The 18,262-nt window shown below is 42.2% G+C and overlaps 1 protein-coding gene across 1 annotated transcript in view; it reads right to left on the reverse strand.

The window, feature by feature from the left end:
* The window catches only part of GPC6 (glypican 6), a 1,593,112-nt gene extending 1,590,477 nt beyond the window's left edge, over positions 1-2,635 (reverse strand). The window contains exon 1 of the mRNA XM_006879575.1: positions 2,325-2,635. Within this exon, the coding sequence (XP_006879637.1) occupies positions 2,325-2,484 (160 nt within the window). The 5' untranslated portion in view covers positions 2,485-2,635. The remainder of the gene's footprint in view (positions 1-2,324) is intronic.
* Between the last annotated feature and the right edge of the window lie 15,627 nt (positions 2,636-18,262).

The raw sequence follows: 18,262 nt of genomic DNA on the forward strand, positions 1-18,262 counted from the left end.
ATATTGGAAAATGGGAGGAGAAGAAGACTCCGTCATGTAATAGTTAGGCATGCTTCCTAAGGGAGTCTTCCAGCCACAGCAAGTTGCAGCTGTGAAGTTTACTTTGAAAGCTGCAGAGCCATAAAGACACAATTTTCTTTTAGTTGTTTATTTTCCTATCAAATGAGCCTCTGACCCCACAGTGACCTGTGTGGTGAGGACATCCACCAGCCTCAATGGACAACCGGCTTCAGACAAAGTCTACAGACCCTTCAGACCTAGAAAATGAATGTAACAAAAGTGCTGGCATATCAGAAATTCATAGTTAATCAATTAGCAAGACTGTAACAAGAAGAATAGGATAGGAAGAAGAAAAAAAAAAAAAAAGACGGAAAAGAGCCTGTGTAGTTACAACACTTACTGAAGGACTTCTATTAACAACTAGCGGTGTTCTCAGCAAAATACATCTTAACTACAGAAAACATTTACACTGAAAATCTTCGCTTCATTATGAAGTAGATTTGCAACCGGCTGAGAATCTCTGTGGTCCCCAGAGCCTCCCATTCTCTGCTGAAGAATACAGAAAGAATTTTAAGGTCCTGAACTATTTCTTCCTTTGAGATATCTTATCTGAAATCGAGTTGGGCAAGAGACACCTTTAGAAATGCCCAGATTAGAGGAGAAAAAGTTTCTAGAAGAGATCCACGCTAGAAACCCTTAACAGCTGAATTCCCTGAGATGTGGAGAGGGGTTAAAAAGCGAGGTTGATGCTTACCAATTAATTAAACAGAATGAAGTAACAGCAGACAATGGGAACTTAAAAGAGCTGTGGGGGCAATCGCTCTCCATTCACTGATTAACAAATTAAGGAATTAAAAGAAATATAAGAAAACACACAGAAAAAGGCGGGGGAGAGGGCGACAAGGCCGCACAAGTAGCGTCCGATGCCCCACTGGTTCCGAGCGGGACTCACTAGAGTCCTTAGCTGGTTCTCAGTGGGGGGCGAGGGTAGGAGTAAACGCACCCTCTAAGCAGCCACTTGAAGTGTAGACATTTCTCCTCCCTAAATGTACATACACGTTTGATTTCAGAATACATTTTTTTTTAACCACAACGTTTGTGCAGAGTTTCAAAAGCAACCACGACAAAGTAGCAGTTGCACTAAGTATGAAAGTGTCGTGTTTTACGATAGCTGCACAAGGCTTTCAGCCAGCCTGCACCGGAGCCCGCAGACCGAACGCGGCAGGAGCGGGAGGTAACGCGGCGCTGTCACGCGATGACGCGCGGTCACTCCGGACTCGGCAGCGGGGTCCGAGCAGCGCCCCGCCGCCCCTCTGCCTCCCGCAGCACTGCCCGCACCCCCGAGGATTAGCTCTCCGCGACACGTTTCATTCACTGCGCCCCGAGCAGCAGGGGTTGGGTTGGAGCAAAGAGCCGGAAAACGCGCACCCGGGCTGCGCAAGTTGTCGGAAACAGCGGCGCCCGGAACGGGCAGGGGGCTCTCCCGCTCTCCACGGAGGAATGCTAGTGGTCTTGTCCAGGGGCGACACAGGGTCCACCGACCTCAAGCCGAGTCCCCAGCTAACCTCCCAAGAGCAGGTACGTGGATGAGACGTATTCAAGACCGGGCGCAACGCCGGTGGCTGGAGTGGCCCCCTTAAACCACAAGTGACCAACCGTCATATGGGAACCGTAACGGGAAAGCCCGCCCCAAATCCAGCTACCCAAACCAGTCCGAACTGCCGGCATCCACAGGCCGGCTCCCCGGCGGGGTCCCCCGGCCTAGCTGGGCCCCGACCCGGGCTCCCGGGGCTCCGCGCCCCCGCAGGATGGAGGGAGTCGGGAGAAGGGCTGAGTGGTCCCCACGCGTCCCCAGCGCCCCTGCCGGCGCGAGGGCGGGAGCGGAGACGGCGCCACTCCGGCTGGGGCGCTGGGCAAACTGCGGTGCAGTTCTTCCAAGTTTGCTGGAGCGAGAAGCGCGGAGCGGGCGCCCGGCTTGGGGAGCCACGTTCGGCGAGCCTCCCCCGGCCCCCGGCCGCCCCGAGTGCTCCGTCCTGCCCGGCCCCCGGCCCGAGGCGACAGCGGAGGGGGCGCAGGGCGCGAGGAGAGGGAGGGAGGGAGGGAAAGAAGAGGGCGCTCCCGCGTGTGCAACACAATGAGGCGGCGGGGACGCACGCCGGCCCCGGGAGAAGCCGCCGGAGCATCCCCGCCCGGCGCGGGGCGCCCGGGCTGAAAGTGAACACCTACAACTCAGCAACAGGGGGGACGGAGGAGGGCGCCGGGCGCCCGGGGAACACGCAGCTGCCCAGCGCTGCAGCCCACCTCGGCCGCGCGCTTCCACTTACCTGCGATCTCCTGGTAGGGGATGTCCGCCAGGCTGAATCCCTTGGCACCGTAAGCCTGGCGGACCTCTCCGCAGCTCCGAGCCTTCACGTCCGCCCCAGCCGGGAGGGCCAGCAGCAGCCCCGAGAGGGGAAGAATCACAGCCCCGATCCAGGAAGGCATGGTGCAGCATGCAAATCCAGCTCGGGAAGCCCGGGGCCCGTGCGCTCTTCACCTTAACCCTCGCGCCCAAAGCCCGCCAGAGCCCGCGACACGCTCCTCGCCGCTGCCCAGCGTCACCCCCTTCCGCTGGCCGAGGGGACGAGCAGCGCAGTGCGCTCAGCAAACTTTTATAAGCCAGATGGAGGATGGCGAGCCAAGCAGAGCTGATGGTGAAAGCAGCCGCCTGACTCCTGGAGACGCAAACCGGTGAGATGCAGACGAGGGACAGAGGAGGAGGAGAAAGCAGTGTTTGGAAGCAGCACCCCCGGGGCTCGGAGCGGCCGTGGAGTTGCAGCCGCAGGACGCCGGCGCGCGGCGAGCTCGCGGGCAGAGTGTGCGCGACGGTGCGAGTGCGCCCGGCTCTCCCGGGAGCGCGAGGTGCGCGCGCGTGCGGCCCGGAGAGCGCCGGTCCTCGGGGTGTGCGCGCCGAGGTATGTGTTGGGGATGGACGGGATCTAGGGGAAACCTCAGCTTCACACACGCTCAGGGAGCCAGTGAGAGTCCTCCCGAAATAGGAAGAGAGAAATCCTGGAGACAGACGCCGGAGGCCGGAGGGAAGGAGAAAGGAAGGGAGAGCGAAACGTGCTACACATTGCACAGCCCAAATTCAGAGGCGGAGTCGGAGGCAAAACCTGGACTGGATCTTTCCCTACTCGGGGTGGGGGGGGGCGGGAAATAATAAAGGAAATGTTCGGATTTTCTCACTTCCTTCACAACCTTCCTACAGATCCGAAGCGCTATTTTTCATGACAAATAGAAGCAGTAGGTAGATGAAGGTTATTTTTAAGGATTTAACTTAACGTTATTTGTGTCTGTGGACATGAAAAGGCAAGGCGATTCAAATTGTTGCTCTTGACATGCTGGTGGCCTCCTGAAACACAAACCAGAGGGAGAAGTTAACCCGGTGTGGAAATAAATAGGAAAGAAAAAGAAAACCGCTGGACAATAGAATTCGGTCACAGCTCGAGCTGGTTGTACAGTTCCTGTTCGGCTTTGTTTTCTGAAGACAGGTAATTCGTGTAAATTAGTACGTTCCCTTTTTCTTTAATTTGGATTTCAGACTCAGAATCCCCCACCTCCCTTTCTCACTTCAAATATTTTGGAATCATTAGTTATTGGAGGAACAGAAGAGCTTAAGAATATAACCAGAGACAAGTCATGAGAAGGGAGAGGGAAAGGGTCAGTAGGATTTGGGAAAGATGATGATGGGGGAGGCCCCCACTGTCACACCCTAGACGTTCCGCAGTTTAATAAGTTAACAGAATTCTCAGGTGGTCTCAATTCCTCTTTGTTCCACTCTTCCCATTCACATCGAAATAATGTGAGATGAAATCAAAGCAAAAATGCAGATATGGCTAATTGATTTTCTTATCGCAATGTGGTGGTGTTGTGTGAAGTCCCAAGGTAACTGATTTTGTACTTGACCCTCCAGTGGATTTTTAGAGACTTCAATAGCAAGGGAGGAGATGCGCCACCTTTCTGAATCCTTGAATTTGAACCTGTAGTCTTAGGTTCACAGTGCAACTCCTTACCCCAAGGTCATCAGAGAATTCTGCCTGGACAGAAAGGCTTTGTTGAAACTGAACACTCATGCTGCTAGCTCATTTTGATGCAAGACTAGAGAAATCGTGAAACAAAAGAAACAAAAACTAACCCCGCACTTTATGTGATCACACACGTGTTCTGTAAGCAGTTATTCAGAAATGACCTGTGAGTTTTGTCCACTCTAATGGAGTTCACTTACAAAGCTACACTTGGAGAGGGGTTTTTTTTTGTTTTCTTTTTTTTTTTTTTCTGACGAGGTTGAACCTGTTGGCAACGAGAATGGCTCATGAGATAGAAGTCATTCTAATTGTTTTCACCATCATTTTGTTGTTATGGGCTGTTGAGTCACCTGTAATTCATAGCGACCTTATCTACAACACTCTGAAGTCTGTCCTGTCCTGAGCCAGTCTCACTGACTCGCCATCATACTCAGCAAAAAATAACTCCATAACCAAACCTTTCTTTTAAAATTGTTTACAAAACTTCTCCAGAATAATTAACAACATATTTTTAATTTTTCACTTCATTATGGCCACAGGAACCAAAAATTTGACCTTGGGTATATCCCACCTGAATTTCAAAACTATCTCAGAAACAGGTGTGAGGCCTTGAACACTAATGAGCGAAGACCAGATAAGTTGTGGGAGGATATTAAGAATGTCATCCAGAAAGAATGCAAAAGGTCACCACAAAGACAAAGGAAACAAAGACCAAGATGAATGTCAGATGAGATTCTGAATATTGCACTAGAATGGCGATAAGCCAAAGCAAAGGGAAGAAATTAAGAAGATAAGGAGCTGAACAGATGGTTTCAAAGGACAGCTTGGGAAGACAAATCAAAGTATTGAAATGTCCAAAGAGCTAGAGTCAGAAAATCAAAAAGTCTGAACTCATTCAGCATTTCTTAAGCTGAAGGAACTGAAGAACAAATTCAAGCCTCGAGTCATAATACTTAAGGATGTTTTGTGTAGTATATTAGATAACCCAGGAAACTTTAAAAAAAGATGGAAAGAATATACAGAGTCACTGTACCAAAAGGAATTGGCTGACAAGGAAGAATTTAATGAAACAGCTTTATGAGCAAGAGCCTGTGGTGATGAAGAAAGAAATTCAAGATACTCTGAAAGAATTGGCAAAAAACAAGGCCACAGGAATTGATGGCATACCAATTGACATGTTTCAACAAGCGGACACTGCCCTGGATTTGTTCACCAATATGTGCCAAGAAATCTGGAGGCCAACTGAGTGGAAGAGATCTATATTTGTTCCCATTCCAAAGAAAGGTGACCCAACAGAGTGCAAACATTTTCAACAATATTATTAATATCATGCAAGTAAGATTCTTCTGAAGATTATCCAAAAATGACTGGATGAGCACAGCAACAGAGAACTGGTAGGTTTAGAAGAGGCCATGGTAGTAGGGATATTATAGCTAATATTAGATGGATCTTGGCTGAAAGCAGAAAGTACCAGAGGAATGCCTATCCATGTTTTATTGACTATGCGAGGCCACTTGACTGTGTGGATCACAACAAACTGTGGCTGACTCTGAGGAGAATAGGAATCCCGGAAGACTTGATTGTGCTTATGGGAAACCCACACTTGGACCAGGAGGCAGTGTCAGAACAAGAACAAGAACAGACCAAGGAAATACTATGTAGTTCAAAATTGAGGGTGGGTGGGTGTACGCCAGGGATGTGTCCTGTCTCCATACTTTATCAATCTATATGCAGAACAGATCATCCAAGAGGCTGGGCTCTGTGAGGAGGAATATGGCATCAGGATTGGAGGAAGACTCAACAACAAACAACCTGTGTTATGCAGATGATACAACCTTGCTTGCTGAAGCTGAAACTGAGGAGAGCCTGACACATTTGCTGCAGAAGGTCAAGGCCTACAGCCTTAAATATGGATTGAAATTCATTATCAAGAAAAAGATTCTCACCACTGGGCCAATTGGCAACATCATGATACAGGGTGAAGAGACTGAGATTGTTAATAGCTTCAGTTTGCTTGGCTCTACAATCAATACTCTTGGTACTAGCAACCAAGGACCTCTCAGAGTACGGAAGAGTCCTGTCAGTCTGTAGACTAAAGTGTGTCTGATCTGGGCCATGAGTCTTCACAAGTACTTGCTATGCATCAGACTAGGGATGATAGAAGGACAATTGATGCCTTTGAGCTGTGGTGCTGGACAAGAGTACTGAATATAGCATGGACTGCTAAGAGAACAAACAGGTTTATCCTGGCGAGGGTTAAACCAGACTGCTCCTTGGAGGCAAGGTTTCCGAAGCTTTGTCTCACATACTTTGGGCTTATTGCAAAGAGGGACCAGTCCTTGAAGAGGGACATCATGTTTGCAAGGGTACAGGGACAGCACAAGAGAGTAAAACCCTTGATGAATTGGATTGATTCAGTAACCTGGGTAATGGGTGTAGGTGTGTCAAAGACAATAAGGTGGGCTCAGGCTAGAGCAGGGTTCAGAGCTGTTGTACACAGGGTCACTATGAGTTGCAAGCTCAACTCAACGGCATGTAACAGCAATAGTCTCATAATGGGCAGAACTTAAATTACCAAACTTAGTTTCCTCAAAATCTGAAATCAAGGTGAGAACAAAATATACCATTATCTTTATAGCCAAATAAGTTTGGCAGGCTCAGGAATTGCAATAATCACGTCATCACTGTTGTGATATTCGAGAATAGAACCCCCTTTAAACCTCTGCTCCCCTCACAACCGGGAGTTAGTATGTTCTCCAGAGGAAAGGGGTAAAGTACCCTGTCTTCTACCATATGCTAATTCGTAGTAATTAAACATTCTTCTGCTGGCAATATTCACCCAAGGACCAAGCCAAGGGCACTGACAGGAGAACCCGAGTAGGGTGAAGACCCTTCGTCCTGAAAACTGGGCGTTTGGTTTGCATAGAAGAAATGATTGATCGATGAACTTTCCCCTTAGCTATAGTGTTTATATGATGTATGTTGTTGATTGCCTTCGAGTTGAGCATGACTCATAGCGACTCTATAAACAAAAGGCCTGAACTCCCTCTACAACTCTCAACATTTATCAAAGTTCACAGAGTTTCCTGAGGCATGTTATTTAGGAAGTGGATGCCACTCCTGCTTCCAAAATATCATCTATAGTAGAAGGAAAGTTAAAATATTTGAAAGCATCTTCTATTCTTCAGATAAAGACAAGTAGGAGAAAGGTGTAGGATTCTGCCACAGTTGCAAAGGTCTGAGACTCTTACAGTGTAGGTGGGTAGGAAAATTGGAAGATGAAGATGACAATTTTGAAGATAAATATGATCTATTGTCTGATTTGATACAGAAGGAGAATAACTAAAATTTTCTTGTCAACTATTTTAAGTCTTATTGGGAAAATCTGGTATAACATATCAATTAAAGGAAAATATGGCCCTATTTTGTAAGAATGGAAAGTTCCGTATTATGCTTTCTGATACTGACAACTCCTTTTAGGCGTGGAATGAGTTGTTCCTCAAGGACTTTGCATCACAGAGAGTCACAATTGATAGTTAAATAGAACAGCAAATGATCCCTGGAAGAGTCCTATTACCTGCTCCCTGGAGCTGGTTCATTCTGGTGCACAATCCGTGTACCCTCGACACAAGATGAATCACAGCTGGTCCAAGCCAGTCTTGGCAATCCTTTTTCCTCTTCCATGAAATGGGGAGATTTAACTTTTGGACAATGACTAGAAGGAGAAAGTTTCTTAAAATCTTTTTTCTCCAATAAAAAAGAACTGTGGAAGGAGAAGATCCTTTCCCCTTAGCGTCCTTTGTTTGAATGTGATGCTTAGTGCTGGGCTGCCATCTTGTGACTAAGAATCGAGACAATGTTAACAGAAAGACGAGGAGAACAGAAGGATGGAAGGAATTTGAATCTCATGTACTATCTGAGCCCCCAAACCAACCACGTGACCGCCCACTTGGGAACTTCTTGTTAAATAACCAGCAGGTACCTTCATCATTGAAGCCACTGCCCTTTGATGGTTTCCCTGCCTACAAATGACAGCGGTGTGAATAGATGTCACTATTATTGAGAAGGAAAGAGTAATTGGAGGCAAGAGGCAGGCATTATTTCCAGATTCATGAAGAGAACAAAAATTGGGGAGAAACACAGACTCCAAGTTGGGAGAAGACTTTCAAACATGAAGCAAACGGCAGTGGATACCAAGGATAAGGGAAATGAAACAATGATAATTTAGTGATAGAAAGATTTGCTGGATATTTCAAAGGATCAATTTAAATAAAATCATCAGGTAGATTCCAGACCACAGGAATTGTACCTAAAGAGAAATACTATGCAAACGTCATGCATAACCCATTGCAGTGTGTGAAAATCACTACCTGTAAAGGGACTGAGAAACTCCTCAGATGAAACTTGTGTGACTCCAGGAAGGATGAGAGGCCAGGTGTAAAGGTGATTAACATCCACAGTGATTTTACATGACAGTTTGATTTTACATTTTTCTCCCTTCTCTCACCCGCATTTTCTTTACTTTCTGCAGAGAAAATGTCTTTTTATGATAATAAAACTATTTATGGGATGAACATGTTTCTGAAGTGTTCATGTGATGATGAAAAAAAAGGCGATTTTCTTTTTTTACCTACACATTTCTGAAGATATAGATAGATAGATAGATAGATATAGATATAGATATATAGATATATCACAGTATGTCACATTTTAACAAATGTAAATTATAACAGTGGATGTCATGTTTGAAAAGTTAAAGTTCTTAGCTTTTATATGTAAAACAACTATTTGTTAACATTTTCTTTATTAATGAATGTTGTGAATGATTTAAGAGCCTTGAATTGAAAAGAAAAACATACTCAATTACATCATTTACTATTCTTTAGCCCAAGCAAGCAAATTCATGAATGAGAAACTGGATACATTTTAGGATTTATTTTTTTTTCCTTTGTGTGTTTAGATCAAAGTAGGTCAAATATGTTCAAATGAATTTTTGTGAAAACAGGAGAAAAGACTTCAAGTGTCTATTGCCTCTCAGCTTGGTACAAATCAAAATCGCTTAGTTAACCTGCCTCTTGAAAAGCAAGTCCTATAATGAAAAAGCTGTCAGAAATGTAAGAACAGTAGCTCTGCCAGGTGCCTGGGTAATAGGAAGGTTACTGAGTTACAGAGAAAGAAAAGGTAAACTTGGTTGAAGAATGACCAGAAATGGTGAACATAATGTTTCATATTCTTTTTATGGTTTATACCCAACCAAATCCTAAGAGCTCATCAAATGGGTATTGAAACTCCCGAGTGTATAACCAGTATCAATATAAATTAATTAAAATGGCATCTTAAGGGCAGCTGAGAATCAGCTAGACTGCTAATCATCTCTTGGGAAAAGCCAGGTTCCATAGGACAACAGATTCTTCTTGCTTTGCAGGATTTTTCTAAGACAGAAGCCAGGGTTGTTTGGCTTTAGAAAAGGGAATCACATGATCTGTTTAATCAGATTTTTGCCTAATAGTTATGTCAGGGCTTAGCTATGAGAATTGAAAGAGCCCTAATTACTTAATTATGTTGAGACAATGCCAGAACCTCAAACAATGCAAGTATTTCTTATATTCTTAAGTACTGTTCATATTTACTTGAGACACTACTATCAATCATCAAAAGATAAATAAAAATATGTTAAGACATCATCACTCTGATTGAAAAGCTGTTTCCTCTTTTTCATTTTTATTAATGATGTTGAGTGAGTTCCATGGATAGAAATAAGGTTTTGGTTATTAAGTAAACTTAAATATTAAGTAATAAAGATTTCAAACAGGGGTGTTAAAGCAGCTCTCTGTCTTGGATCAATCATAGGAGAGTAATACTAGCTGAGCATTGTTTTATAGCATCATCAGAGAAGCTTATTGTATGGTGGAAGAAAGTTTCATTTTGACTTCATGGCTCACAATATTAATAGATGCTTTCAACAATGTCATTATTTAAAGCTCACTGTGTTTTTAAAGTGTTTCCAAATCAGATATGTTCATGTGAACAGAATGACACAAATGAAAACTTTGTTGCATGTTAATAAACTTGCATTTTTGTAGTTCATAATAGAAAAGCGTTTAACCTTGCCTTACTTATTATAACTTAAGATATTAATATTGTGGGGATAATCCTTAGCCTTAGTGGTAAGGATTTGTGCTGCCAACTCAAAAGTATGTGGTTCAAATCCACTGACAGCTCAGTGGAAGAAAGATAGGCATTCAACACCGGTGTGATTTACTGCCTCTAAAAACCCACTGGAGGGTCAGCTATGGGTTGGTTCAGACTCAAAAGTACACATCAACAATAAGAAGCAGTAAATTTGACATACCTGCATTATTGGAACCATACATCATCTTGGGAGCCACTATCCAATTCTTTTGCTTTTGTGAAAAGTGAATGGAGTATTGCTTCACTTTCAGATCATCTGGCAGCATAAGAAATACCATCCCTCCAGTGGTTGTCAACACATGCTTATTGGTCACATTTTGCTAACTTTTCATCAGTGAACTCCATTTGTTCTATTAAAATGATGTCTCAGATTTTAAAATCCCTAAGCTAATGAACTATCATTAATTATTTCAACTATAAATAAGCAATGTGCCAGATTTGGATTGGGGAAATAACTGACCCATAAATTATTACTATCATTAACTGTTTTACTACATACAAGCCTTCCTTTTCCCTCTTTTAACTGTAGCTAGGAGTCTGAAAAATCTCAAGGGCAACAGGTTTGGTGTTTTAGCGACAGAACTTCAAAGGACCTTGCTCTAAAAAGTAAGGAAATCATTTTGTTATTAAGTATTTGTCAATCAATCTTTCCATAAAGAAGATGAACATTGAAAATCATTATTTGGGTAAGTAAGTATAAAAGTCTGAATTAACTTATAGCATCATATTATTTTTGTGGTTTTTGGTGGTTCTTTTTTAAAGACAGGAATGGGATTAAAACCTTCCTATCTAGGCTGCATTTTGATATGAAGCTACTTTTAATAGAGCATCTTAATATTCTAAAATTCAAGGACTAACCTCTTAGAGCTCTGGTGCGGGAGTCCATAATATGTTGTAACAACAACTAAAAAGGCTGTGTGTTCCAGGCACTTCCAATCCGCCATCAGCTCCATGGGACCAAAATGAAAAGTATTCTCCCGTTTGATTTTCAGCCTCAAAAACCTATGGGGTCCTCTGGACAGCTTTGAGCAAGTGAGTGCATTTAAAGTTTCTTAATTTGGATTTTCTTTCCTTCTAATAACTCCAAAATGCAATTATTGTTGTTGTTGTCAGGTGCTGTCAACTCATAGCAACCGTATGAACAACAACAGACCTGAACCTTGTTCTATCTGTGCATTCCCCACAGTTCCTGACTCAGCAGAGCCCATCGCAGCCATCGCTATGTCTGTGCACCTGGTTGAGGGTCTTCCTCTTCTTCACCAACCCTACACCCTTCCCAGCATCATGTCCCTCTCTAATGAATCGCCTTTCCTTGCAACATACCCAAAGTATGTGAAGTGAAGCCTCGTCGTTCTTGATCCCAAACAGTACTCAAGCTGCCTCCTCTCCAAGATGTATCTGTTTGTTCTTTTGGCCATTCGTGGAATGTCCAGTGCTCTTTTCCAATACCACAACTCAAAGGCATCAGTTATTCTTCTGTCGTTCTTATTCATTGTCCAGCTCTCAGATCCATAGCAAATGATTGGGAAGACTATGGCCTGAATCAAATGTACTTTAATGCAATAGTTACAAACAATTTTTCAATATCTTAGATACTAGTAAAAGAATAACTATTAAGAAATAGCACTTATGTGTAATTTATTGTGATGCATGGTGTTCTAAATTTTAAGGTTATAAATTTTGACCGAAGAGCTGTGAGTGGATTCAAACTGATGACCTATCATTTATCAGCCCAGTACATACATACCTCACTACCCACCTATTGTTGTTGTTGTTAAGTGCTGTCGAGTAATAGATGACTCATAGCAACTCTATGAATGAAAGACCAGAACACTTGTATAACTTTCAACATTTCTCCATGTTCATAGAGATTCCAGAGGCAAGCTATTTGGGAAGTGGATGCCACTCCTGCTTCCAAGCTTTTTTTAATCAGGGAGCTCCACCAAACACTGTCGACCATGGGAAATTATTCTCACATTTGACACATCAGTGTCACAGTGCTTAGCATCACAGCAACCACGAGTTACCTCTACACAGCAAATGGACAGACCAGTGCTACGACCCACCTATTATTTCTGTTATGTGCCGTTGAGTCACTTGCAACTCATAGCTCCACTATGTACAATAGCCCTAAATCCTGCTCTATCCCTTGCCAACCTCACTGTCTCTGACACACTTATCCCCATTACCCCATAACAGAATCAATCCATCTCATCGAGGGTCTTCCTCTCCTGTACTGTCCTTCCACTCTCTCAAGCATGACGTCCCTCTCCAAGGACTGATCCCACCTTGCAACATGTCCAAAGTACATCAGACAGAGCTTCAGAATCCTTGCCTCCAAGGAGCAGACCACCTTCATCCTCTCCAGGATGAACTTGTTTCTTCTCCTAGCAGTCCACGGTATGTATATTCGATACGCTTCTCAGCAGCAAAGCACAAAAGGCATCAACTCTCCTTCTATCATCCCTAGTTATTGTCCAGCTCTCTGACACATAACAAGCAATTGCAATGACCATGGCCTGTAGGCCAGGTACACCTTAGTCTCTAGACTGACACTGTTGGTCCTCAGTATGCTGGAGAAGTCTCTGACAGCAGACTTTCCTAATGCAATTCATCTTTTAATTTCCTGGCTGCTGGTACTAAGAGTCTTGATTGAAGAGCCAAGCAAACTGAAGCTCTCAACTATCTCAATCTTTTCATCATCCATAATGCTGCTGCCAATTGGTCCAGTGGTGAGAACCTTTGTTTTCTTGATGTTGAGCTTCAATCCATATTGAAAGCTGCAGTCCTTAACTTTTTGCAGCAAGCGCTTCAGGTCCTCTTCAGTTTCAGCAAGCAGGGTTGTGTCATCTGCATAACGCAAGTCGTTGATGAATCTAGCTCCAATCCTGATGCTACACTTCTCCTCATAGAGCCCATCCTTCCAGATAATCTGTTCCACATATAGATTGAAAAGATATGGAGATAGGACATATTCTTGATGACCCTTCCCAATTTTGAACCATGCAGTTTTTCCTTGCTTTGTTCTGACCACTGCCTCCTGGTCCAAGTGTAGGTTTTGCATAAGCACAGTAAAGTGTTCTGGGATTCCCATTCTTCTCAGAGTCAGCCACAGTTTGTTGTGATCCACATAGTCAAGTGCTTTTGCATAGTCAACAGATAGACATTCCTCTGGTACTCTCTGCTGTCAGCCAAGGTCCATATGACATTAGCTATAATATCCCTAGTGCCATGGCCTCTTCTAAATCCAGCCTGCACTTCAGGCAGTTCTCTATTGCTATGCTGTTCTAGTCATTTTTTGATAATTTTCCACAGAATTTTGCTTGCATATGATATCAATGATATTGTTCGATAATTTCTACACTCCGTATGATTGCATTTCTTTGGAATGGGAACAAATATAGATCTCTTCCAGTCAGTAGGCCAGGTGGTTGTCCTCCAGATTTCTTGGCATAGCTTGGTGAGCACATCCGGGGCAGTGTCTGTTTGTTAAAATATGTCAATGGGTATGCCATCAATTCCCGGGGCCTTGGTTTTGCCAATTCTTTCAGAGCAGCTTGAACTTCCTCCTTCATCATCACAGGTTCTTGCTCACACTAGGAAGGGAAGGGGGATGGGGATGTTAGTGAACATTTTAAACGGATTCTGTTTCACCTCTTGGTAAATAAAGCTTAAAAAGTTCTGAAATGTTGCTGTGTGCCGTTGAGTTGTACTCACTCATAGCTGACCTTCCAAGGGGGTTTCAGAGTCTGTAAACTGCAGGGGAGGAGAGTGTTCCTTTTCCCCCTGGGGAATATGTGGTGGGTTGGAACCACTTGCCTTTGAGTTTACCACGCAATTCCTTTCCTGTGAGGTCACCAGAGCTCACTCTTTACTTAAATGTTATGACTTAAATCAGTAATATTGTAACCCTCTTGGAAAAGTTGAGAGATAAAGTTCTTAAGATGCAGTAGCTCTAGTAGCTTTTCTCTATTAAAATGCATAGTAGATAGACAGTATGCAAATGATGCTTAGTCATAGTCAAGAAAAAGTAGGGGGAAGCAGCTGGTTTGGTATTAATACATCACTCAACAAAGAATGACTCCAAACATAGACCTGCAGGGAACTGGACCAATAATATCAGTCCAGTAGGTGCAATAACTTGGCTGATAAATTCTACTATCTTTGATCACAAAGCTTATGATTGTGTTTTAATTCATTGCATTTAAAGAGCCCACATTAATTCCTGTAATTTATAGTGAATCTCATTTCTTGGGTGAGTTGCAATACTGATTTTAACAGTGATTCCTATTCGTGTAACTTTTTTAGCTCTGATCATTCTACTTCATGCTTCAAGTGAATATGGAGAATCATCAAAAGCAGGAAAGAAATTTGTTCCCTTCATTTATTATTGCTAAGAATCATAAACACCATAACTAGACCATTATTAGCAATATGGTTCCTCACTATGGCAAGATAAATGCCATAATAGCCATTTTTCAATCCTGCTTCTTTCAATTAGGATAAATGTTTAGATTCCTTAAAATTGTCACAATGTGTACTCCCTATGCCACAACCAGCAGTTTCCCAACCACCACATGCCCGCTATAAGCCTATCAGTGCCATAGTCTCAAAGATCAGTGATGACTAAGGAAGACAGTCATAAATCATTAGACTCATAGCTTACACAGCAAACCTCAATTATTAATCATTGTAGGACTTATTTATGATTATTTAGCACTAGTCTTGACTTGTGTTTTATTGGTAAATAGAAATCTAAAAACTTTAACTGTATAGAATTTAAATAAAACAAGTATGGCCAAAATCCCCTATTCTACATCTGTTGTTTGTTGTTAAGTGCCATCGAGTCGTAGACAACTCATAGCGGCCCTATGAACAAAAGACATGAACACTTGTATAACTTTGGTCATTTCTCCATGTTCATAGAGTTTTCAGAGGCAAGCTATTTTGGAAATGGATGCCACTCCTGCTTCCAAGCTTTTTTTAATCGGGAAGCTCCACCAAACATTGTTCACCATGGGTAACCATTATCACATTTGACACATCAGTGTCACAGTGTTTAGAATCACAGCAACCACGAGTTACCTCTGTACAGCAATGCAGAGACCAGTGCTGTACCACTTAGATGAACGTTTGACAAAAAAACAATTTAAAGCAGGCCCGAGGGCCGCAGGCCTCATCACATCTCCTCACTTCCCTTAGTGAATCAACATTCCACCGTACTGCTCACCAAATCCAGCCAACAGCTTCTGTAGAACCAGCATCTGCAGATGACTTTCAAACTGGTCTCCAGTGCCATACTGCCAACCAAAAAGGGTTTTTAAATAGGAGGCCTTATCACATTGCCTCACATGTACCACACACACACACACACACACACACACACGTTCACTATCTTCACATGTCAGAAATTCATGCTACATTTAGAAAAGTTTGTGGAATAAGTGCTATCATTGCTAATGTCAGTTGGATTAGAAGTGAAAGCAGAAACAACAGATATTTATTTGTGCTTTATTGATTATACAAAGGTCTACAATAGTCTGTTGACTACATGGATAATAATAAGTTATAGATAATATTGAGAGGAACAGAAATTCATGAACACCTAATTGTGCCCATGTGAAACCTGTGAATAGGCAAAGAAGTTATTTAAACAGAGCAAAGGAACACTATGTGGTTTCAAATAGAGAAAGATGGGTGTGCAAATAATTTGAGAAGCTGAACTAAATGAGAAAGAATTCACCATTGAGACTGGCAAAAACAAACAATCCCGCTTCAACAACCTACATTATGCAGATGACACAATCTAGCTTGCAGAAAAAGAAGACTGGAAGCACTTTCTAGAGAAGATAAAAAACTACAGCCTTCAGAATGAATTATGCTTAAATATGAAGAAATGAGAAATCTTCACAACCAGACCTGTGAGCAACATGAATGGAGAAAAGATTGAAGTTGGCACCTGTGTGAGTTTAGAGGGTTCCACAGTCAACACCCGCACAAGCAGCAGTCAAGAAATCAAGAGATGTGTCCACTAAGCAAATCCACTCTCAAGAATCTTTTCAAAGTGTGAAAGAACAAGGATGTGAGTGTAAAGATGAAAAGGTACCCCGCCCGAGCCAGGGCATTTTCAGGATGCCATATGCATGTAAAAGCTGTACGGTGAATAATGAAGACCAAGGAAGAATGAATATTTTTTCAAATGTGTTGGAAAAGAGTGTTGGATATCTCTGCACTATGAATATTCCATGGAATATCACAGACGGCTAAAACAACCAATAAATCTATTTGGAATAAACAGATCAACAAATCTTGGAATAGGTGCAACCAGAGTGCCCTACCATGACAAGAATGATGACATTTTGTCACACATACTCTGGGCATGTTGGCGGGAGGTGCCTGTCCTTGGAAAAGTATAGAATTGGTGAAAGAAGGAAGAACCCCAGTGAGATGGATTGGCACAGAGACAGCAACAGTTGACGTGGGCATAGTGGAGGTCATGAGGATACGGTGGGATTGACCCACACATCAATCTGCTCTTCATAGAACTGCTGTACGCTGAAATAAACTCAATGACACCTAACAACAATCTTCAATTCCATATAAGAAATCGTCTTTTTTTTTTTTACTTGAAGAATATTATTCCATTCGTCTTTATAACTTGAACTCTCTTCTAAGCAATAATATCTAACTTGCCTCTGTCTTAACTTCACCCATCTTATTAAATTTTAAGGGGAAATAATTAAATGTTTGTATAAAATAATCCTAGTGTGAGCGATTTTTTTTAAAGCTACTTGGGGGAATAAAAAAAAAAAATCTAAAACTATTTCCACAAAAGTGTCTGAAGTTAGCAAAGAACAAGTAAAACCATGTTTTCTCTTGAGCTTCATTTGCAATCATAGCCAATCAGTGTTGAGGATATCACCAAGCAATGTGGTGCTATTTGCTTTTAATTGGCAAACGATCTTCCAAAAATAACATCTTTGGGCTTCGCAACACCTTAGTCATGGAGTCTTTAGAGAATGGATGTCTTTGCTGTATTGGAGGACCTTTATGAATAATGAATGGAGCTCTATTTTTCCTGAGAAACAAACATGTACTGGTGTGTTCCCAGGAGTGAACAACATTGTGAGTGTACGTAGCATACAAGGATATTAATTCTGCTCTGACTTCTTCTACCTTAATTTGAGTTGATAACTGATTTAAAATCTCCGTTGAGAGCTAAACAACCTTCTTTTAAACTGAAAGCATTGCTTTTACAAGTGTAAAATGATGATTTAGTGCAAAACTTGAAGAGATGAAGGCTCACGTTACACTCTCAAAGGAGTAAGACTGGCTTACACAAATTTGAGAGGCAGAGAAAAGAACACACAGTCTTTAAGAACCTGGAGCTTTATCTTCATTTTAAACTTCTTGAAAACAGAGTTGAACTATGGTTCTCCCAGACACATGAAAAGGGTGAAGTTTGTCCGGTGTAAAGTATAACCAAACTTAGACTTTCATGCAAGAATGACTTCACAAAAGACCCACTGAAAAAAGTAAAATCTATGATCTTAAAATGATAATGACCTTGCAATGTGTTTAAAACTATTTGGCTTTTCTTTCAGAAAGATCATGAAAGGGCTTAATGCATTTTGTGAATTACTTCCATAATTATTTCACTTACAAAGAATATAATTTGCCAGTCTATTTTCATAATGAATGAGAGCTTAATGAATACACATACTTCACCATTCAACAGAAATATGGGACATCACAGTGTTGAATTGAAATATTCATTATAAGAATTCTATAGACTTTGGCAAGAATATTTCTAAACTTTTTGTGTTTGTTTTGTTTTGGTTTTTTGCAGAGAGAGGCATGTTCTTGTTAAGTTGATTTAAGGATTAGTTAATCATCTTGCAAAATGATTGTGCAGTTCAGTGAATATTGCTTGAACAGAAACTTTTAGACTTTTGAAATTGTGATGAATTTTTACAGGCCACAACTCAGGTGAAAGAAATGAA

Source organism: Elephantulus edwardii, unplaced genomic scaffold, assembly GCF_000299155.1.
Source record: "Elephantulus edwardii isolate Elephantulus edwardi_28Jun2011 unplaced genomic scaffold, EleEdw1.0 scaffold00004, whole genome shotgun sequence".
NCBI classification, from domain to species: Eukaryota; Metazoa; Chordata; class Mammalia; order Macroscelidea; family Macroscelididae; genus Elephantulus; species Elephantulus edwardii.